The sequence below is a fragment of the Primulina huaijiensis genome, chromosome 4 (genome assembly GCF_012295235.1).
Source record: "Primulina huaijiensis isolate GDHJ02 chromosome 4, ASM1229523v2, whole genome shotgun sequence".
Classification (NCBI taxonomy): domain Eukaryota; kingdom Viridiplantae; phylum Streptophyta; class Magnoliopsida; order Lamiales; family Gesneriaceae; genus Primulina; species Primulina huaijiensis.
The window spans coordinates 23,490,174-23,513,957 of NC_133309.1; the positions used below are offsets into that span (position 1 = coordinate 23,490,174).

The window sequence follows — 23,784 nt, forward strand, 5'->3', positions numbered from 1 at the left end:
TATTAGAGTTGTAAGGAAGACTCGACACTCGACGGGGTCTGGGTACTGGTAGAGGAGTGCAAGATTTACGAACCGCAATCTGTGGTCCTCTGGGGCTGTTGGTTGGATCCTTCCACTGATGAGCTCGAGCGAGCTGGACTTCTTCAAAAATAACGTACTTGTTAGTCCGGGCTTGTAATTCATCATAAGTGTTTGCTGGCTTTTTATTAATGATTTCAAGAAATCCTCAAAAGTGAGTCTTTGAAAGAATGCACTTATCAATAGTTCAGACGTGGCAGATGACACTTCAATGACCACATCGCTCAATCGTTGTATGTATGCTCGTAAGCTCTCGTGCTCCTCCATATTGAGCCCTGAACGAATGCACTTATTATTAGGTCGGACGTAGCAGATGGCACTTCACGAGCACAGCGCTGAACCGTTGTATGTATGCTCCTAAGATCTCGTGCTCCTGCAAAATAATGAAAAGTCTTGATGTCACCGGGCCGAAACAGGTTGAAGCACTGTTGTGCTGATCCTATTAGAGTTGTAAGGAAGACTAGACACTTGACGGGGTCCAGGTACTGGTGTAGGAGTGCAACATTTTTGAACCGCGATCGGTGGTCCTCTGGGCTGTTGGTCGGATCCTTCCGCTGATGAGCTCGAGCGAGATGGACTTCTTCAAAAATAACGTACTTGTCAGTCCGGGACTGTAGTTCATCATAAGTATTTGCTAAGTTTTATTAATTATTTCAAGAAATCCTCAAAAGTGAGCCTTAGAACGAATGAACTTATCAATAGGTCGGACGTGGCAGATGGCACTTCAATGACCACGGCGCTAAACCGTTGTATGTATGCTCGTAAGCTCTCGTGCTCCTGCAAAATCCTGAAAAGTCTTGATGTCACCGGGCCGAAGCAGGTTGAACCACTGCTGGGCCAATCCTATTAGAGTTGTAAGGTAGACTCGACACTTGATGGGGTCCGGTTACTGGCGGAGGAGTGCAACATTTTTGCACCGCGATCGGTGGTTCTCTGGGTTTGTTTGTGGGATTCGTCTGCTGATGTGTTCGGGTGAGCTGGACTTCTTCAAGAATAACATACTTGTCTGTCCGGACGTGTCAGATGGCACTTCATCACCACAATGCTGAACCGTTGTATGTATGCTCGTAAGCTCTCGTGCTCCTACAAAATACTGAGAAGTCTTGATGTCACCGGGCCGAAGTAGGTTGAACCACTGCTGTTCTGATCCTATTAGAGTTATAAGAAAGACTCGACACTTGATGGGGTCCGGGTACTGGAGGAGGAGTGCAACGTTTTCGAACTGTGATCGTTGGTCCTCTGGGGTTGATTGTTGAATCCTTCCGCTGATGAGCTCGAGTGAGCTGGACTTCTTCAAGAATAATGTACTTGCATGTTTGGGCCTGTAGTTCATCATAAGTATTTGCTGGCTTTTTATTAATGGTTTCAGGAAATCTTCAAAAGTGAGCCCCTGTACGAATGCACTTATCAATAAGTCGGACGTGGCAGATGACACTTCAATGAACACGGCGCTAAACCGTTGTATGTATGCTCGTAAGCTCTCGTGCTCCTACAAAATCATGAAAAGTCTTGATGTCATCGGGCCGAAGCAGGTTGAATCACTGCTGGGCCAATCCTATTAGATTTGTAAGGAAGACTCGACACTTGATGGGGTCCGGGTAAATGTGGAGGAATGCAACATTTTCGAACTGCAGGGTTGTTTGTTGGATCCTTCCGCTGACTTCTTCAAGAATAACGTACTTGTCTGTCCGGGCCTATAGTTCATCATAAGTATTTGCTGGCTTTTTATTAATGATTTCAGGAAATCCTCCATCGTGAGCCTTGAACGAATGCAATTATCAATAGGTCCGACACTTCAATGACCACAGTGCTGAACCGTCTTCATTATTCACCATCTTATTTTTTTTCTTCAATTTCCCACATACGATTCCAATTGAAGATACCAAAATTTTACCTCGAGTTCAGTTCAGAGAGAGGGTCTTCAAATCTTCGCAGTTGAGTGGATCAGTTCGGTACGCTGGGCTTTGCAAAAAGAGAAATAGGGTTAGGGGGCGCCGAAGAATTTTTCGACGTGACCTTTCCAATGCTTAAGCCAGTTCGGAGAGCAAACTTAAGATAGATATATTAATACTAAGTGAGCAAGAGAATATGATTTTGTTAAAAACATGACCAATACTTGGCATTTATAGAATCCTACATGAGATGAGAGACCTCCACCAACGGGACTACATGATCGCGGCTAGGAGCCTTATCTTGATTAGATTTGATCGAATCTCATATTTATCGGGACCCCTTATCTATTAAGGAAAATGTATTTAGATTCTCTAACCATGTTAGGGCTCGGAATTCCTGGGCCCTGACTGGGCTCGGGCCTCTAGTAGGCGAGGTTGGGGAGATCTGCCCCATTGGGGATTCATAGGCTCAGTCCTATGGGTTCGAACTTCTAACTATATGGTTGGGCTCTGTAGCCGGTCTCTTGCCCAATAATGGAGTCTGACTCTTATAGGACTAGGGCCAATTTGATATGGGTTTGGATCCGTCTAGATATGATGATTTTAGGGGTATCATTACAATTTATTCAAAACACTTACCTCGTTTTTCAGCCCCAAAGATCATCATCAAAATGCCAAACATCTCCAACAATCTCCTCTTATCGTGCATCGTGTTCCACTTATATCTTCTGCAAATTCATTACAACAAATGTAACGGAAAAATCCCATTAAAGTAATCAACTTCAAAGGTTTGATTAAGAAAAAAAATCAATAATTACCATGAAATAATCGATTTGGTCTTGAAAAACATCAAGATTAAGCACCATATTCTGACATGGAAACCCGACGGAGACTGAATCCAAAGCCAACTGTTTCTCTGAATCTTTGGTCACCTCATCTCTTTGACCGTCATTCTCTCCATAGCTTTTCCAATGTTTCGCCGTACTCCTCCAATTCCTGCAGTTTCATGCCCTCAATCTCTTCATCCCACCAGAACATTCCATCGTCTCCGGTGGCTAATTCTTTAGTCGCAGATTCAATCCTTTTCTTCTCTTCCAATATCTCCACGGCCTGGAAATAGCCATTCTTCATGTCTGTGATGTTTCCCTCTGATGGACCGTAGTTAAAGTAAGTACCCGCGCTTTCAGCCGAAGGATACCCGAATGAGGAAATATTATTGGCTGGCGATTGCACGAGGTTCGCAATCCCCGAGCCGCAAAGAGCGGCCGGTTCCCTGCTTTTCCGAACATACCCTTTCGGCGCTTCATGAACGTCACTTGCAAGTTCTTTCTGCCCTCTATTTTCTTTATCTCGATCTTGCGACGCCCGTGAGAGTCTTCTTCTTCGAGTTAGTCTCATTGATGCGCAGAAAAAGCAACACAAAATAATCTAGATTGTTTTCAAGAATCGAGACGATAATTGGATTCGAGAATTGATCGAAACATTAATGAATGGAGTCTTTTGTTTCAAGAATTGATGGGAAAAATCCGAGGATTATATTTCTGCGCTTGAAGAAATTTGGAAACCCACGAATATGATTATGAGGATGAGAATCGCAAATCGGGATTGTTTTGTAAGATTTTCCAACTGGCAGAAAATATGACCGTTGCGCGCCTTCCATGCCGGTAGAACAGAGATAATGGGCCGAGCCCATTAGCTAATATAAAGTGAATTTTAGTTATGTTTAGTATGTTCTTAGCCTAATCAATAATATGTAGTATAATATAATTTGCAGAAGTGGTTGATTTTCACAATATTTTTTTTTTAACAGAAAAACCCAATTTTGATCGGTTGAATGGCGATTTTAAATTTTAAAGTAATACGAAAAAAGATAATTTCAGGTTAGATCGCGTCACTCTGCTGAAGAGCGTCTCCGCGGGTTCAAGTCTCATGTAATACGGAAAAGATAACTTCAGGTTAGATCGCGTCTACGAGAAGCAATTTAATAGCTTAGAAAATCCATGATTTTCTTGAATTTTTCGGAAACTGTTTGTGCTTCATGTGGGAATTTCAGAATTTGGGTTTTTTTTTTTTGTTATCTGAGCTATTCTTGAATGCTGATCATCAGATGTCTGGAAGATTAGTATGCGTGATTTTGTTGCATAATATTGTTCTGGTGGCTATGTTTTATTTTTCTCTGGGGCAGTTCAGATTCTGAGTTATGCTTTGAATCAATTACCAAGATCGATCCTGTTAATCTACTCGTAATTTATGCATGTTTAGTCGGTTCGGATCTTCTGTTTACGTGCATATGTGAATTGCACTTGCCAATTGAAATGACGTGTGATTCTTTAAGAAATGTGTGTTTGGACGGGACGGGACGGGACGGGACGTATTTTGAAAGGGAGATGTGGGTTGTTTGTAGTACGTGGAAAGTCAACTTCTTTTCTTTGTATCAAGCATCTGCTTTGGTTTTTGGGCGTTTCTCAGATTCTGTGCTGTGCAAATTTTTTGGAGGAATAAGGCAGAGTTTTCATAATTCAAGGAGTTAGAGATGGTCCTTGTACTAGCATTGGGTGATTTGCACAAACCACACAGGGCGCTTGATCTGCCTGCAAAGTTCAAATCCATGTTTGTTCCAGGAAATATCCAACATGTAATTTGCACGGGCAACTTATGTAGCAAAGTAAGTATATCTGTGATGGATTGATTAGTTTTCTTGATTCATTGTGATCTATGCTTAGTTTATGTGTCATTATACTGTTGTAGGTAAATGTTTGAACTAGTGTTCTTTGGTACGGCTTTTCAAAGTAACTTGATAATTTTGTATGGAATCTATAATGCTAGAGTTGACATATAAAAATGTAGAACTGAAAGTAAAGCCTGTTCTGTTATGAGGAAATAGTTAGCATTTTGTGTATATAACTGAGATTTGTATATTAGTATATTGTGAACCAGAAGTTATTGCTTATAAACAAGTTTTATGTGGTTTTAAATTAGATTTAGGTGTGGTTGAAGTTCTCGGATTTGGTGTCAATATTCTTTTAAATTGCTACTTTTGGCTTTTTGTTCCTAGAAATTTACTTTTTCTCAATGGGCAATTAATAAATAGAATGATGGTACGACTGTTTTGCCAATGGTACTCTGCTTTCAGGAGAACATGGAGAATTGGAAAATATTAAATGGAAAGGCTCATAAATAAGAGGAATGGTAGAATTTGCAAGTCACTTGTGCTCTTAATACTCTAAAAGATTGAGAATGTCATCTGAGCACAAGTGTAACTAAGATATATATGCTCGTCTTTTTTTCCTGGGTTGGGTGTGGGGGGGGGGGGGGGGGGGGGGGGGGGGGGGNGTTTGATTAGCAGTTTCATTTGCTTAAAATGCGCTTCGTCTTGTGCAACAACATAGAAAAAAACAATTATGGGTTACATGAGAATAAGTTTCATCCTTTTTCCCTTTGATGAGAGATCTAATATCGGCTGTTAATTATGTTGAATTACATGTTACTCGTTGGAAGCAAATGTGACTTGTTCATAATTTGGTGTGATTAACTTTTTTTATGTATTGGAGTCTAGGATTAATAAAACTTGAAAACCTACTGTATATGGTAGCATTTTTTGTCTCCCAAGAAAACCGAGGAAAACATTTCACTAGAAAAGAGAGAGTTGAGTTAGTAATATGTATGACACAGTTCAGCATTATTAGCACTCGTGCAGACTCAGGATATTAAGTTGGTCTGTTTTTAGAGTTTCATATTTCACCAGTTTATTCTTATCGTTTGTTTATGTGTAATCTGCACTGAACTTGGGTAACTTTCGCATTATATGAAGATACATCATATATAACTGTTTTTGCAGGAGGTCCATGACTACTTGAAAACTGTTTGTCCAGACTTGCACATCACTCGAGGAGAATATGATGAGGAGCCACGTTATCCTGAGAATAAAACCTTGACCATAGGTCAATTCAAGCTCGGTGTATGCCATGGTCATCAGGTGTGGTTCCTTTATTGTGATTTTATACGCTCCAATTCGCTCAAAGATTGTAGACCTGCAGAAATTCATGATTGCTCTTTTCATACTAAGAGTACCGCTAATCTCTTTGCTTTTCACCTGCTTCATATGTTACGGCTAAAACTGAGTCAAATTTTTTAGCATGATTTTCTTGATATCCTCGATTTAAAACTATTGAATATCAACATCAGTTTTTTTTTAAAGAAGAGGGTACAAAATCCTTGATTCCAATACATTCTTATTGGAGTCATGAAACAGAAACACCGTAAAGCAGGCTCTACTGTTGAAAGATTTCCCTTAGCATTAATAAGCTTATTTCTCATGCAAATTGTGTTGAAGGTTATTCCATGGGGGGACCTCGACTCATTGGCTATGCTCCAAAGGCAACTGGATGTTGACATCCTCGTAACCGGCCACACACACCAGTTCACAGCTTACAAGCATGAGGCAGGAGTGGTTATAAATCCTGGATCTGCTACTGGCGCCTTCAGCAGCATCACTTATGATGTGAACCCGAGCTTTGTTCTCATGGATATTGATGGTCTACGTGTTGTCGTGTATGTTTATGAGCTTATTGATGGAGAGGTGAAGGTTGACAAAATTGATTTCAAGAAGACAGCAGCTTAAACTCTGTTTCAACGGACGAGTTATTTCCATGGATTTAGCTCTTTTCATGACAGTGACTGAAATCAACTCAGTTTGTGTTAGCTGCATCCTGAATGCGTTAGTTTTGTTAATTTGATGGTGGTTATATAATTGTGGACGATGCTGGTTGATATTTGATGATGATGGTTGAATTGAATTAGCTTGGCCGAGTTCGATGTTTTGCAGCATTATATGTATACTGATAACACTTGCAAGAAGTTGATACTCAATACAGCTCTTGTATTTTCAATCAAACACAAACGAAATCTCTCTTTATTTTTTGAACCGAAAAGAGGAGTCTTCAATACAAAATACTAACAAATAAATAATACCATTCTCAAGCTAGAAAAATAAAATGAACATAAAACAGAGTCCCATGACTCAAAATTTCTATCTAATGTGCAGTAAACCTATACACCATAACATGTCTGTACTTCTCCCCTGGATTCACAATCTGCGAAGGGAAATTCGGATGATTCACAGAATCAGGGAACCCTTGAGTCTCCAGGCAAAATGCCGCATATTTCTTGTACACCGCACCATTTTTGCCTACTGTTTCCGGCAGCATGTTGCTAGTATAAAACTGAACTCCGGGCTTATCGGTCCACAGCTCCATTTTCCTCCCTGATTTTCCATCATAAACCATGGCCACCTTCGTGAAATGCTTGCCTCCACCGGTAATGTCCAGAACGTAGTTGATGTCATACCCATCTGGCAGCTGACTGAACTTGCTACCAATCGTCCGGGGTTCCAGAAAGTCGTAGGGGGTGTCTTTAACAGGAGAGATTTTACCTGTGGGAATAAGTTTTTCGTCAACGGGGGTTATGCTGGAGGCGTAAAGCTTGATGGTGTGTGAAAGTATGTCTCCGCTGCCATGACCCGCGAGATTCCAATATGTGTGGGAGGCAAGATTGACTGGTGTAGCTTTGTTTAGGGGCTTGGCTTGCATCTTTATACCCAGCTTGTTTCTTCCTATGAGCATGTACGTCACCATCACAGAGAGATCTCCGGGAAATCCTGTTGTCACATTGGAAATAAGAAAAGATTACCAGACTAAGACGAGAATATTCACTATGATGCATAGAAAATAAATTATAACTGATAGTACTGATGCATTGCTACCTTGTTCATCATTGTGGCTATCATAGGTAAGAGTAATGTGGCTATGTTTCACATGTTCGGTCACCGTCCACACAACGTCGCTAAATCCTCTAGTCCCACCTATATACATTGGAATCGTGAAATATTATATACCCTTTTTGAGGGAATCATAATTTATGAATGATTAATGATTCTTTCTTTGGTATTTGAATCTGAAATTATCTTACCATGGAGTGTGTTTCCATGATCATTAGCAGGCAATTGGTAGAGTTTGCCATCTAAAGTGAATTGAGCACCTCCGATCCGGTTAGCCACACGGCCAACAAGAGCCCCAAAGTAAGTCGAATCATTCTGTCAAAAGCAAAATTTCATAATCATCAAGAACAAATATCACAGCCAAGAAAAATCAGAAGATAAAAAAGTTTTTTCCTAAATAATTATTCACATCAGAAAATAAAAGGGCTCAAGTAACTTAGTTATATATTAATATCTAAACTTAATTGAATCTTTCGAGTGTCTATCAGATGATATCAAAGATAGCATTTGATCTTTTTATATTATGAATATTTAAGTCAGATTTCAGGTTTTTTTTTTTTGGAGCTGGACGAGGTTTTTTCCAATTCCTAGGTGGTCGGTCTGGTCTACACATGAAATACATGATAAATACACTAACCTTGTATCCATCAACAGAATCAAATCCCAAAACAACATCGTCAAGTTTCCCTGAAAAAAAGAAAAAGATCCCACAAATTATATATCAAATCAAGAAATATTTTTCGAACGAAACCATACAAAGCATTCTTCCATGTAAAATATGAACAAATTTTACTCACCATTCCGATCAGGCACGATAACAGATAGAACAGTGGCACCGTAGTTGGTGATCTTCACTGAAAAATCACCTTTTTCCAACTCATAAACCCCTATTTCTTCACCACCTTTGCACACGTTTCCAAGTGCAAAACCCAAAATCAACACAAAGAAACAACACAATTCTTTGTCCATATTCAAGAAAATTTTGTAAAAAAGAAATGCGACGAATTATCTTCTGACCCTTCCAATATATAGAAAGCGAGGATGGGATGATCAGCAAATGGATTAGGATGAATCAGAAAAGATTTGCGGTGCATTAAATGTATATTTCTGTTGGGATATTGGGATTTGGATAAGTGATTTTTTATAGAACAAGAGAGGGATACAGCTTAACTCCTGACGAAATAGAAATTAATTATGGGTGTGAAATTAATTAAGTGGATAATGGAGAAAATTATGCCTTGGAATAAGAGTGGCCATTTAATGAGTAAAACATATTTCATGTGGTGTTGAGAAAAGCGTAGGTCTCTTCTGAGACGATCTCACGAATTTTTATCTGTGAGACGAGTCAACCCTGCCGATATTCATAATAAAAAGTAATACTCTTAGCATAAAAAGTAATATTTTTTCATGGATGATCCAAATAAGATATTCGACCCACGAAATTGATCCGTGAGACCGTTTCACAAACTTTTTTCATGGATGATCCAAATAAGATATTCGACCCACGAAATTGATCCGTGAGACCGTTTCACAAGAGTTTTTGTGTGGAGAAAATATTGCTTGTATGGCATCGAGGGTTTTTTCATGCTGGCTGTCGTTAATTTGGACGTCTGAAAAAACCGTTGATGTTAGCTTAAAGGTAAAAAGAGAACATTGAAAAAATAAAATTATAAAAATTTATTATAGAATGCCTAAGTATTTTTTATTTTTCCTTTTTCCCCTTCTCACTTTGGGTACCAAGATACAAATTGAAAATGGCATGCCATATAAGATTTTTTCTATTATTTATAAATAAATTTTATCAAGCAGCTTTAGTTAATTCCTTTAAAATAGCTGGAAATTTCTTTTTTTTGTTGTGTTGGTTCATAATATTTTAAATTTTATTGACGTGTAATATTCCGTATAACAACTTTGGGATAATTTAAGTGCGTGATTGTTAATAAACACGATTCCCATCAAATCGTGGTTTTTGTGATATCGTTATCACACGTTAGATGAAAATGAAAGTTTAAAAACTTAAAATATACTCTTATAGTAACTTAGGTTAACAATTTTCGTAAACCGAATACGGATACAAAATAGTTGTTATAAGAATTCATTGTGCTGTTACATATTCACGGGTCTGGGCCCCAGACGCGACGATAGTAAAACTTTTTGTTATAATTCATAAAATACTTTCTATATATACCACAATTTTCTTTATATTTCTTTCCTACAATTCAATTTCAAAATTAATAACTTTCATTTTATATTTTTTAGAAAAATTAATTTATTCTCTAATTTTTCTACGAAACACATATCAAGCGTATAATATACGCATATGAGCCAAAATATAAATCGACTCCCTTTATCAACTATTGGCACCGAAATAAATCTAAAAATAAATCGATAAAAACACTATTTAGATCATAATTATAATAGTTCATCAAGTTTAAAAAAAAAAAAATTAGGCTGGCAAAATTCAAAATTTTTAAGACAACCAAAAGCAAAAACTAATACAACCGGCTATGTTTTTCCCTATATTGAGACAATTAAAAAATTTCTCTGTATTTTCACATGCCAAGAAAACATCCTCAAACACATTACACACATGTATATACAATGATGGTGAGTTTCTGTTAATTAGATGGTTAGTTTCTTCGGAGTCTCAAAATTTCGGTATACCATAAATTTTTACAATTTTAAGTATCTCGATTATTTAAGGAGATGCATTATTGTGGTGTTTATGTGATGGAAGATTTTCAAGAATTTCCAAGATTTCGGTCATAGGTGGCCTATATTTTGGCTCCACATTTACACAACACAATGCAAGATTTGCAGCAACATAGGCTCCTCTCTTGGGATATTGGCCTTCTAACTTCGTGTCCATAATCCGGAATACTTTACCATTATCATGTACATGAAGCTTCACCCAGTGCACCAGGTTCTTCTCTTCGTCACACTTTGTTTCGTCGATAGCATGACGCCCTGTGAGCAACTCTAGCAACACAACTCCGAAACTGTATACGTCACACTTGACAGTAAGTTTACCTGTTAGGAAAACAACTCTTTGTCTCAGTTTGTCTAGCTACTAGATATGCTGTTATGAGGTTCCTGCAGGATATTCCTATCAGCTTGTGTGTATATTACACATTTCAAGCCAATTCGAATCAAGTAGTATGGATAGGCTTCCAATGTTATTAGCTTTACTACATATATCAATCAATATGTTGCAAGTATAATTCAAAATTTAAGGCACGGAGGCCATTTCCATATGGGGGAACATGATCAAATTCGGTCTTTTAAGTTGGTCTATTTTAGGTATTGATCTTTTAAATAATCAATATTTGGTTTTTGACTTGTAAGTTGTGATTTTGGCTTTCAGTCGTTTTTCATTGAAATACTTACGTGACATCAGAATTATTTATATGTCCAGTGTCACATTATCACCTAATCAAAATAGAAGAAAAGCCAATCAAATCACAACTTATAGGATAAATACCCAATTTTGACTACTACTTAAAAGAATCAAAGAAAATACGTAGGACTGAGCGTTTGTCGTTTTACCAAAAATTATAATTATGGTAACAGTGCAACCTAAATCTTTTAAACCGTAAAACAGCTCAAACATCACATTTCGATTGCTTTAACCAGCATGGACAATTATTGCACCCGAAAATCTCCATCCTAATAATAAATTATACTTCTTACCATCAATAAGAATCGAACATATGACCGAGTATTAGCCGCTTTACCAAAAGCTATAGCTGATGGTAACGATGCAACTCAAAACTTTTAAATCGAACAACTAGTCAAGCATTGTGTTTTGATTATTCTAACCAGTAAATACAATTATTATACCCAACAAAATATATGCCAAATTACATGACTACGTAGTTCGGGTTTTAATCTCAAAACCTAACATTTGAGTTCGAGCTTGAGATTATTCATGTTTCAAATCGAGCTTAGGTCATTTTAATTAAATTTAAGCTTGATTATACACATACCTGTGGTTCGATACTTTGGATCACAATATCCTTCGGTACCCATCACTTGTGTGGTTACATGAGTATTAAATCCCGTTGGACCCGATTTTGCCAACCCAAAGTCTGAAATCTTTGCATGAAATTCCTACACAGACAAAATGATCACTTCTAACATAAATTAAAACAAGAAATAAGGATATAATAGAAAATGTTATTCAAATACAACACACCGAATCTAACAAAATGTTTGATGTTTTGAAATCGCGATAAATGACTGGTGACTCGGAGTCGTGAAGAAAACACAGCCCTCGAGCTGCATCTGCAGCAACCCTGATCCTTGTTGCCCAGGAAAGAGGTGGCGCATTTTCTGCAATATTAGAAGAAATGATTATGCTAATTTCTTGTTTATGACAGGAATTTTATATTACGGCTAACTAATATCTTTATTATAAGAAATGATTATGCTAATTTCTTGTTTATGACAGGAATTTTATATTACGGCTAACTAATATCTTTATTATAGAAGAATTATAAATATAAAGATTAAATTATTTACTTTTGAATAAGTGATTCTCCAAGCTGCCACCGGGCATGAATTCGTAAACCAAAATTCGATCTTCGCCTTCTAATGAATATCCAATGAGTTTTACAAGATTTGGATGCCTAAGCCGACCCAAATAGTTCACTTCTGACTGCCCAAAAAAAGAAAACAAGAGGACAAATTAATGGGAAAGGATGAATGATGATTATATATTAACTGCTCTCATTATTTACACAATCATAATTAAATAGATTGATATTCTGCCCATGCAAGTTTACTTTAATTTGCATCTTAAAATATATGAAAATTTGCATTTTCCGTCTTATATGTTTGTTTCATTGCGATTTTAATCCTCTTTGTTATCGAATTTTAATTTTAGCTAGTAATATATCTTCGAATTTTATCTTTTTTTCATTGGAATGTTGATGTAGTACTTCACACGTCAACGAAACATTATTGCCATGTCAGCGTCACGTCGGAAAAGGACTAAAATTACCAAGAAAATAAAAGTTAGTAGACTAAAGCTGAAATTTAACAACATAGATAATCAAAATCGCGAAAACACAAACATATAGAGCATAAAAAAGCAACTTTTCCTAAAATATATATGTGATAGATACAAGGAACATATTATCCACAGTATGTTTTGTAAGTGGAAAAATGCAAAAATTCTTGCAAGTTGCATATTTTTTCTTTTGATTATATAAATCTTGATAATAAAAAAAATTCACTTTTAGTACTTTTTCATCAAAGTGCTAACGTGACATAAACTTTTTTAGGATAAGAAAATAAACTAATGTAATAAAATTACCAAGAATTGGAACAAAACTAACCAACCACTCCTTATGACCCTGGAAACCTCGAGGTATCGACATCTTGATAGCGACTTCCATGCCCGATCCAGGCCTTGCCGCGGTGAAAGTTTCCTCATCCAACCACCCTTTGTAAACACGGCCGAAACCTCCTTCGCCGAGCAAATTATCCTTGCAAAAATTCGAGGTGGCTTTCTTAAGTTCATTAAACTTAAAGGCATTTAGATATGGTGACGATAATATCTCACTCTCTGATCTCGGCATTGGTAATTTACTAGATTTCCCATGTTCCAATATCGCTGTCTCCGGATTCGGGGTTGCTAAGGAGGAACTAGGTTTCTCAAGTCTTGGAATAGTGTCGGGTGTTGGCAATTGTGAACAACTAGCTTTAGGGTTCTTGTTGTGAGGCTGGTGGGGCAGATTCGGAGTGGGCAATGGATGACTCTTTTGGGGAGTTTGATCCTCCATATTTACTGAAAAATAAATTAAGAAAATTATTTATTTTTTAAAAGAAATTAACATGATACGCACATATATATATGTCTCTTGTAAGACGGTATCACAAATCTTTATCTGTGAAATGAGTCAACAATGTTCATATTTACAATATAAAGTAATATCTTTTGCATGAAAAGTAATACTTTGTCATTAATGGCTCAAATAAAAGACATGTCTCACAAAATTGACCTATGAAACCGTCTCACAAGAATCTGTGAAAAGAAAATAACACTCCCTTAAACTATGAAATAAGATTTGGAAATTCAAAAAAAAAAAACAACAACATTTCACAATATGATGGCTTCAATCTTTTTCCAAAATCAATAATTGGGTCAATATATNCCACTTCCTTATTCCTTCGAATGCAATTTCCCATTCTAAGAACGAAAACCTTTCTAGAACTATGCAAAAAATACCCGAAAAAATTCAAGAAAACAACATCTTTCGACGTAGTTTCCACCATTTTTTCACCTTCTCCTCCATCTTTGTTTTTGCGAGGAGAAGAGGAACAAAAATATTGTGTGAAGGAGAAATACGTCATGAGGAGAATCAAACCTAAGGTTAGGAAGGAAGACTAATTATATTAATGAGTGATGTTAGTTGTTCATAAATTTGCACAACACATAAAATTCAATACAAAAATTCAATTTTTCAAAATCTCAAAATACATTGAATACAAAATCTCGCGATATAACAGTAAAAAAATATCACGATATAATAGTTGTAAATATCTATATAGCGATATATTGTTTGAACTTACACAAAACACAATGTCATTTGTCCATAACGAATTTAATAATGTTAAGTAACTTTGATGATTCTAAAAATTATATTAACCTATTTTAAATTAAATATTTAAAAAAATTGTCCTTTATTTTTAGTTGAAGGGCTTTTTGGGTAATGTTGCCCTATCTAATTGCCCGAAATATCTTTAGTTTGCTAAATAAATTCTACTTTATTGGCTAAAAAAGTGACTAGAATGATGACAATTGTGATAAGGTATAAATCTTGACCATTGACCGAGAAGCGATAAGACAATAATGCCCTTGAAAAATACATATAAGTAAAATTTCAAGAAGTATCAAGGTAGTGGCAATAATGTCAGTCAAGTTAGTAATAAATATATATTCATTTTGAATAAGTCGTTTTACTAGGGGAAAAAGAAAAAAAAAAGATTTCAATAAATTCGGTCAATGTTTGTTAGGTTTTCAACGTATTTCACTCCTAACCACAGTTAGTGTTTTCCAGAAATGGTCGTTTAAATTTTGAATAATAAAAGGCAAAAAGGTTAAGGAATACAGTAAATATTCAAATTTAGAATGGAAAACTTTGGTATCTAATTTATATCGTGGTTTATAACATATCTGACATCAAGATTTTATGTTGGTGACGAGATTTCGGGTTCGAAATCAAATGGTACAAACTCTTTTTCAAGTTAACAAAAAAAAAACCTGAATTGTTGTGTAAATGATATTGCAATAAACAAAAAGGTTAAAAAGTTTTAAAAAAATAAGAGTTTGGATACAAAAGTATTTATTTTTATAAAATTGAGTAAAGTTTTTGAGAAAAATGTCTACAAAAGAACATTTTGGATGCATATTATTCATCTTAAAAGATAAAATTACATTTTTGGTCATGTAACTTGCATATTTTATATTTTAATTTAATCATGTTATTAATCAATTTACAGTTTTACTCCACTAATTTTCATTATTTTCGATTTTAGACCTTTTTCATCGGAGTGATGGTGTATGTGACGTCAGAAAATGATGATGTGATGTCGAAAATTGCAGACTTGGCAACATAGCATTCACTCTGGTTGAAAAAGGCTAAAATTGGAGAGAAACATAAGTTAGTGGACTAAGAAGCCTTGAATTGACTGATAATATGACAAAATTGAAAATTTTGTAACTCACAGGAACAAAAAAGTAAAATTTCCTCTTAAAAAATATGGAAGTATAATTTTTGTAAAATGAAAAGATACATAGGATATTACATGAAAGAAGAAGACAAACACAAAATTAATCAGATCAGTCTCTACTGTTTAATTTTCACAGTTAATTGCTTATATTAGTAAAATAAGGCCAAATTCATTTAACCTATTCTTCTTCATTTTTAGTCAAAATTAGGTGAAGAATACTTGTAAAAATCTTTAATCAAATCTTTGAAATTATTTAATCCGGGCAGTGTTTATTTTTCTCTCGAATCCAATTTATAATACATAGAAAGCCACAATTTTCTAACAAGATAATATTTTCTTGTGTGGACGTGTTCTCCTCTTACAAAACTATTGGCATAATTCATCTTAATACAATAGATGGAAAATTATATAATAAAAAAAAAATGGGTTTGGATTCTATAAGGCATTAAAATTTGGTATTGATCCAATAAGTCGGGTTTTTTTCGCTTTAAGTTATTTTTCGCCAGTGTCGGTTTTGGACAATGATGAGTTAAATAGAACATTGATATGATCATATGGCCTTGGAAACTACTGATGTGCTCGGTTTCATGTCAACACAATGAGCGAAAAATGTTAAATTTTTTTTAAAAAATCTAACTTGATGGACTAATACCAAGTTTGACGATTTAGAGGATCAAAAACAAATTAAAATATGACAACTTAATTTACTTGAAGAATTTTTTTAATTTTCCTATTTAAGAGGCAAAAAAAGAACACTCCTGACGTAGTGCAATGACAATTGATGTATGAGCAGTTAATTATAACTTGCATTGATAATTTTTGTTAGAACAAGAATAGAAAGGGAAGAATCGTCGCAAGAAAAGCTCGTTGTAAGCGGTTGTGTTTGTGCTAGATTCTGGCCGGAGATATAATAAAATGATATCAGAAACGACTGTTATGTCAAATGATGGTAAAAACGTCGTATGTAAGTGAACCACCTCTTGTGAAGTCATTTTTCGAGGCCTGATGCCAGTCAATTGATGAGTTAATTCACGACGAGGACATCACATCCTAAAGGAAGTGAGCAAAACTTAATGTTGGAGAAAATCTATACACCACATAATATATCATGTTAAATCCTTAAGAATTTGATTGAAAACTTCAAATTCTATATGCTCTTTTCTTTGAGAAAATCATTTGGTTTATCTTCTGAACTATTTTCTATAATAGAGGTAAAGAATATGGAACATGATTAAGAGCGATTTGGGGACCGTGACTCATATATAAATCATGTCTATAATTATCTTCTGATAATTTTTTTTAGTCCATCATAAAAAACGGAAATTACACTTATGTCTCTACACATTAAAGTCCAACAATCTATTAGATATATTAAATTAAACTCAATAACCGTAAACATAAGTTGATCATTTTATTTTAGGCTTAACTCAATCGACAACACAAAATGCATAATTATTCACATATAAGCCAATATAAATAAAATCGATCCAATATATAATGTTTATGTCCTTGCTTTATGTCTGATCAACGGAAAGTGTTTTAGTTGTTCTATTTATGTTAAAATTAGAAAACTATAGTAACTTGACTTAAATGCGAAGTTCATTATATACAGTCGTGTTTGCACAAACATGCAGCCCACGTCTGACTTTTATCAGCAAATCGAAAGACCGCAGTGTCTCGTGGAAAATCAAGTGACCCATCACATTTAAGGAATTCTATAGATTAAATTAAATGATTAGTTTTATCATAAATTAAAATAAAATTCAGATAAGATCACAACAATTTATGGCCAAAAAAATGACATAAATATTTTAAGCAGACAATTTTAGTTAGTTACCAGCTTTCATGCCATATTTACGTGTTCTGCTCTTGTAGTTCCCATGCATACTCTACTGTCTTTTATACGTGTTCTGCTCCTATACTTCCTTTGCGTGTATATATATNAGACAGTAGAGTATGCATGGGATATATATATATATATTACAATAAAGTTTCAAATAAAATATCATTACACTAAATATATATTCGGGGAAAAATCCAACAACCATGGATCAAGTAAGTTGTCTAAATTTTTTGGCCCTATATTTTTGCTTATTTCTTGCCGTTGTCAAATTGTAGTTTTAGTATGTTATCTTTGTTTGTTTGGCAATTTTAATCATATTTCTGTCATTTAGCTAAGTTGTTTAATGTCATATCATTACTTTAATGAAAAAGAATTAAAATTATAAAAAATCGGAAGATGTAGGAGTAAAATTAAATTTGTTAACATAGAGGACCAAAATCGCAAATTGAAAAAAAAATTTAGGATCAAAAGTATAATTTTTCCTTGAGGTTTTGAATCTTTAATTGATCAAAATTTGAACATAGTGCAATAATTGAATTTTCATGTTTAATCCAATTTTCATCAACTTCCTAACATAACGTCGATAAATGTTAAAAAAAATTTGGGTGTATACTTAATATTACACTCCACTTACATTTTACATGATAATTTGATCTGAATATAGAATAAACGAAATTTCGATTTGGCGAGCATATATAAGAAGATGTATCCGAAGATACTGAAAAGGTAAATCCATTCAATAACGAAGGTAATGGCTCATGATCCAACTAAGCGTTGATTGAAAATCTCCATTGAATAAGAAACTCGAGCTCGCTTTCACGACTAGGTGACGGAGTTGAGAGGTAGCCGGGTTTAGCCAAGAAGGGCAGATTAACATATAAAAAAACTGACACTGGCCGAACAAACAGTAGAGTGGGGATTACATTTGAATCCATTTAGAACTTATAAAAGAAAAATGTCATCCTTGAGAATTTAACTTGAATTTTTTTGTTATATGATTAAATTTAGAATTCTTTCCCCAAAAAATCAGATAGGATGAGAAGAAAAAATCAATTTATTGCATTGACAGAATTTTAATTATCAATTATTAAGGACCAAAAGGTTTTAATATTGACCAACATACACTATCAATTTCAGAATTTTCCCAACATTTTGGCCATCAAATTTTATATTTTTTTTGTTTTCCACATATATATAAAAAAATACAGTATGGTGTAGAATTCATCGTTTTCGAAAATTAGTTAAAACACATCACATGATGTCTAGTTTAATATTTATGTGTGAATTCCAAAGAGTGATAGAAAAATAGGAAATGTTCCCCTTCTTGAAACCCTTCTTATTGCATCGATTTCCGTCTTAATTAAGGATACGTTGAAAAAAATACTAAAAGTGTAAAAAAAAAAAATACAGATAGTAGACTAATACTGAAATTAACTGCATAGAAAACTAAAATCGCAAATAAGGAAAGTTAAAGATTCAAGATTACATTGATTTTTTTTCCTCACATTATAACTAAATCCATATGATATAAAACCCTTCTTATTACATCGATTTCCGTCTTATTTAGCGGGTTGTAAAACCCAAAAAAAAAAACAAACAAACAAAATATTAGATACTCAAAAAACACGAAATTTGATGAGCTGAAATCTCAAATATTCATTTTGAAAGCAAGTTTCTGAGGAAATCTGCCTGAATGATATCTGCTGTTTCCAATAATTCCGACAGCCTCTCACTTAAGTTATCCACTTCTTCATGCAAATTTCGAATGTAATTGCATGTCCCTTGTAGCACTTTAGCTGCTGGCATCTACAAATTTTAGAAATATATTGATTTAGTTATAATGTGAGAAGAAAAAACCAATGTAATCTTGAATGTTTAAAATTTCTTTATCTGTAATTTTACTTTTCTATACAGTTAAATTTCAGTATTAGTTTACTATCTTTTTTTTTTACATTTTTAATGTTTTTTCCAACGTATCGTTAATGTGTGCAGTATTATATCAGCATTATGTAGAATAAAGAGTAAAAATACCAAAAATTAAAATATAAACTAAGAATGAATTTTTGACAAAATAGAGTACCAAAATCGCTGAAAAACAAACATATATACCTAAAATTATAATTTCCGCATTTTATCTTTTTACGTTAAAATATCCAATGGCTCCAGGTATATATAACCAAGCACTGACTGTATACATACTTCATTAACATGTTTATATTATTACAAATTATGAGCGCTTTACAAACATATCAATAAACACGCATTAATAAAAATGAAGCGAAAAAATACCTTATTCGAGTGGTTATTATGAATCTGAGGAAGAAGTAGCTGCAACCGAGATGCGAGTTCATTGATCTGTTCATCCGCTGTGTTTCTTGAAGATCTCGAATGCCAGCTTGATCTCGATGATCTGCGAGACATTTTTTTGTAAGATTTATGTATGCTAAATGCACAAATAATTAAGTACTTTCTGGGATTTAGTGGAAGAAAAATGGATGGAATTTAAAGAAAGGAGGTATTTGTAGTAATAGATTTGTTGAAGTTATATATCTAGTTAAGTGTAAGTATTTGCAAGGGTAAGGAGTTTGTTTGGCAATGTGATGGAGCTGTAGGCTTAAATATATAGGATTTCGGATGACGTCATGTACTGATAAAAAAGAAATCGAAAAATAAAAAAACATGCAAATTAACGACTCAAAATCCCCGTCGTCAAATTTTTATATCCGAAAAAATCCTAAGAAAAATATAAAATCGTTAGTAAAAAATACTCTTCCACATTATTACCAAAAATATCGTAATGAGATTGAGAAATGGTTGAGATTAGTATTTATAATAACAAAGATTGTAAGAATATTTTCAGATATTTAATATCCCTACTTACAAAATTAATTTTGAATCTGAACTTTATTATAATTTACCTGAAAGTATAAATAAATGAAAATAACTTATTTTGTATATTCAACAACCTAATTTTAGATATTTAAGGTAACAAATTATTAGTGTTCTGTCTAAACCAAATATATAATATCGAATACATATTACGTATTAAAATTTGATATAATATTTCCCAAATTCTTATCATTTAAAAGAAAATAAAATATATTATATTTGAATAATAATATAATATATTTAAAAAGTTTTAATCCAAAAATAACTTTGACTTTCAAAGTCTGATGTCCAGTCCACATCGACCACACATCGTTGAGTGTGTGTACCACGTTCCCAGCTCTCAGTATCCAGCTTAAAATACAAATTAATGAAGATTAAATTATTTCATAAAAAATTAAATTATTTAAATATATATATATATATATAATCGATTTTAAAAATCAAAAAAAAATTAACGAATTATTATCTAATAAATATTTACATATGAATAAATGTAGAAAAAAAAATTGAAATATTTTCAAGAATTTAGTTGTTTTCATTAAAAATAGAGATCACTACGAATTAAGTATGATTAGTCGAGGCTCTCATCCCATCTCATTGAATATAATTAAAAAATAAATCAATTTCTAAGTTGGCAAATTAACATGGGATGTCGCTAATTAATACACCTTAAAATTATTTGAGGTGGAGGTGTTTTCAACACGAGATCTCGAATTCGAGACTTCATCTATCTATTGAAATGCTGGGGTAATTCAGCCAGGCGAACTCAAGCCAAATTTTTAGCTAATTCACATTAGGATAAAACATAGTCCTACTCTAAGGATCTAGGCAAAAACTTGTGTGAGACGGTCTCACGGGTCGTATTTTGTGAGACGGATCTCTTATTTGGGTCATTCATGAAAAATATTACTTTTTATGTTAAGAGTATTACATTTTATTATGAATATCGGTAGGGTTGACCCGTCTCACAGATAAAGATCCGTGAGACCGTCTCACACGAGACCTACTCAAGGATCTATATATATATACTTGTCAAATAATACACAAAAAATTTAAAAAAAGGTGATGCATAATATAATTTGATTACTTACTGCATATTTATTATATTTTTAGATCAGATTATTAGATATATTTTTAAGTATAATAATTTTTTCTGTTGGTTAGAGCAATCGAAATATAATATTTGAACTGATGTATGATTTAAAATATTAGAGTTGTATCATTACCACAAGCTATGAGTTTTTGTAAAACGACAAACGTTCGATCCTAAAATTGGTACAAGAGATAAGATCGCGCGTTCCATTCTCATTGATTGCAAATAGTACATTTATTGAGATGGATATTGCTGGGTGAAATAATTGTCCCTATAGAGTAGAACAATCGAAATATGGTGTTCGGGCTGGTGTATGGTTTAAAATATTAGAGTTGCGTCATTAATACCAGTTATAGATTTTGATAAAACAGAAAACGTTCAGTTGTTTATATTAATAAGATAAAATTGAAGTAAAGATTGTTCAGCATGGATGCTGGAGCACATGACGCTGATTCAACAGCGAAGACTCCATTGAAGCTTTAATTTCTTTAATTATTTTTCATTTGGAAACCAATGGGCCACTTAAGAGGTTTTGATAGCTTGAAAAGTTTAATTAATTATATATTGATATGCTAAGCATATGCTATCTACTGATTACTTGTACCAATATATAGTAATTAAAAGCATTTTATTCAGAATATTTTATTATGAAAAGTTAGATACCTCGTTTTTATCACCTATGAATAATTTAAATGAGGACACGATTATATATATATTGTTGTTTCTTGGTTGATTAAAAGTAGGAGATCTAGGATTAAGATTATTAATATATTGACTTCAAGGGTGTTTTAGTTGGTGGAATATGTGATCATTTGATAACTGGTAAGGAGCTCGATTTCTCTTATCAACGCTTTTTTGGACTAAATTGTTATACAAGATATGTTTAATATGTTTGCCTAACTAGTGTGGTTTGAAATCTAACGTGATCGACTGTATGTTTACTGTACCAAAAAATAACAATGGTAGGTTCATCGTCATAATTTTTTGTTTTTATCAAACTTTTAACTTACCATATAACACAAGAAGATGGTTGGTACTTTATGATTTATGTGTGCATATATATTAAATTTCTATGTATAATTACATGTACGATAAATTCTTATATAAATTTAATTATATGGAAATTCTATCTGGGATTGTATTTTATAAAAATTTGGTATATTTTAGAAATAATAAGAAGTAATTATTATAAGAATCTGGCATTCGGAGCTCGATTCGATAAAAAGCTAGTTTGAGTTCATTTGTTAATTATATAAAGTCAAGCTCAAACTCGATTTCGAGCTCGATAATTTAATCAAACCAAGCTCAAGCATAAGGATATTTGGCTTGTGAGCTTGCAAACATGTTCGTTAATAGGCTCGCGAGTTCGAGCTCGGCTTGTTTAGGTGGCTCGTAAGCTCGAGCTCGGCTCGTTTATATGGCTCTTAAGTTCGAATTTGGCTCATTTGTTAAGTTGACAAATAAAAATATTAATACTGACAAAATTTATAATTTTATGTGATTTAAAATTAGTTCACAGATATATTTAATCTTTATCAAGCTCAAACTCGAGCTTAATTGTATGTTTTAAGAGCTCAAAAACGACCCAAGCTCAAGACAGATTAGTTAAATGTGGTAAACGAGCTATTAATGAATCAAGATCGAGACAAGCTTGATTAACATAATAAACGAGCTTTTAACAAGCCGAGCTCGAGCTTTTCGCGAGTTTAGTAATTTCAAGATAATATCGAGCTCGAGCTGGATGATAAAAGCTTGAATCGAGCTCCGAGCTCGAGCCAAGATCGAGTGTCTATTAATCTTAAACAAACCAAACTTAAGCTTGATACTGTTTGACTTAATTTGGATTGCTTACATCCCTAACAATACACATCGTGTGCTCATACATCAAATTTAATGTAATTATTTGGTAATTTTTAATATAAAATATTTCGATGTATTATGTGGGTTTTTTTAAAAAAATATTATAAATTAATAAAACCATTGTAAAAATATGACAAGTAGGAAAAGTTTGTAAAACTAGTACTATCCGGGACTTACTGTCCCGGATTCAACTTTTTTATTTTTTTTTTTTTTAAAAAAGAATCCGTGCCAGACTGGCACGGATTCTAAGAATCAGTGTCTGTTATGCAAAACCGTCGCTATTGGCGACGGTCTAACCAATAACCGTCGCTATTGGCGACTGTTTTATCAAAACTCGTTGCTATTAGCGACGGTTTAAACTAAAACTGTCGCTATTGACGACAGTGTAAAACAAACCGTCGCTATTGACAACGGTTTTACCAAAAACCGTCGCTAAGAAGAATCCGTGACACTCTGCCACGGATTCTGAGTCCGTGGCAAAGGATCACGGATTCAATATCAGAAAAAATATTTCTTTCGATCACCGAGCATCGAACATTCTTTCCAGCACCGGTCTTCAGACTTTTCCATTTGATTATTAGCGTAAATCGTCTGCATTTTTCAGAATATTAAGATG

At 33.9% G+C, this 23,784-nt stretch overlaps 4 protein-coding genes across 6 annotated transcripts; 1 reads left to right on the forward strand and 3 right to left on the reverse strand.

Moving 5' to 3' along the window:
- The first annotated feature begins 3,786 nt into the window (after window positions 1-3,786).
- LOC140975543 (vacuolar protein sorting-associated protein 29-like) lies at window positions 3,787-6,779 on the forward strand. Of its 2 annotated transcripts, none has more exons than XM_073439297.1 (4): window positions 3,787-3,925; window positions 4,440-4,635; window positions 5,809-5,946; window positions 6,304-6,779. In XM_073439297.1, exons 2-4 carry the CDS (start codon window positions 4,504-4,506, stop codon window positions 6,589-6,591), a joined length of 558 nt encoding a protein of 185 aa, XP_073295398.1. In that variant the 5' UTR covers window positions 3,787-3,925; window positions 4,440-4,503; the 3' UTR covers window positions 6,592-6,779. The 2 variants fall into 2 exon arrangements, with proteins under 2 accessions (XP_073295398.1, XP_073295399.1); XM_073439298.1 differs by having other exon boundaries at window positions 3,826-3,850.
- An 88-nt stretch (window positions 6,780-6,867) lies between these two features.
- On the reverse strand, window positions 6,868-8,892 carry LOC140975542 (uncharacterized). The gene is made up of 5 exons (XM_073439296.1): window positions 8,544-8,892; window positions 8,384-8,433; window positions 7,938-8,061; window positions 7,732-7,830; window positions 6,868-7,626 (listed from the first exon to the last, which is right to left on the reverse strand). The coding sequence occupies exons 1-5, from the start codon at window positions 8,713-8,715 to the stop codon at window positions 7,004-7,006; spliced, it is 1,068 nt and encodes a 355-aa protein (XP_073295397.1). The 5' UTR covers window positions 8,716-8,892; the 3' UTR covers window positions 6,868-7,003.
- A 1,314-nt stretch (window positions 8,893-10,206) lies between these two features.
- On the reverse strand, window positions 10,207-13,538 carry LOC140975545 (probable serine/threonine-protein kinase PBL3). Of its 2 annotated transcripts, none has more exons than XM_073439301.1 (5): window positions 13,086-13,538; window positions 12,268-12,403; window positions 11,942-12,078; window positions 11,733-11,856; window positions 10,207-10,776 (listed from the first exon to the last, which is right to left on the reverse strand). In XM_073439301.1, exons 1-5 carry the CDS (start codon window positions 13,530-13,532, stop codon window positions 10,445-10,447), a joined length of 1,176 nt encoding a protein of 391 aa, XP_073295402.1. In that variant the 5' UTR covers window positions 13,533-13,538; the 3' UTR covers window positions 10,207-10,444. The 2 variants fall into 2 exon arrangements, with proteins under 2 accessions (XP_073295402.1, XP_073295403.1); XM_073439302.1 differs by having other exon boundaries at window positions 13,064-13,525.
- Window positions 13,539-18,873: 5,335 nt separating this feature from the next.
- LOC140975546 (transcription factor PRE3-like) lies at window positions 18,874-19,838 on the reverse strand. Its single transcript, XM_073439303.1, has 2 exons — window positions 19,616-19,838; window positions 18,874-19,132 (listed from the first exon to the last, which is right to left on the reverse strand). The coding sequence occupies exons 1-2, from the start codon at window positions 19,745-19,747 to the stop codon at window positions 18,983-18,985; spliced, it is 282 nt and encodes a 93-aa protein (XP_073295404.1). The 5' UTR covers window positions 19,748-19,838; the 3' UTR covers window positions 18,874-18,982.
- Between the last annotated feature and the right edge of the window lie 3,946 nt (window positions 19,839-23,784).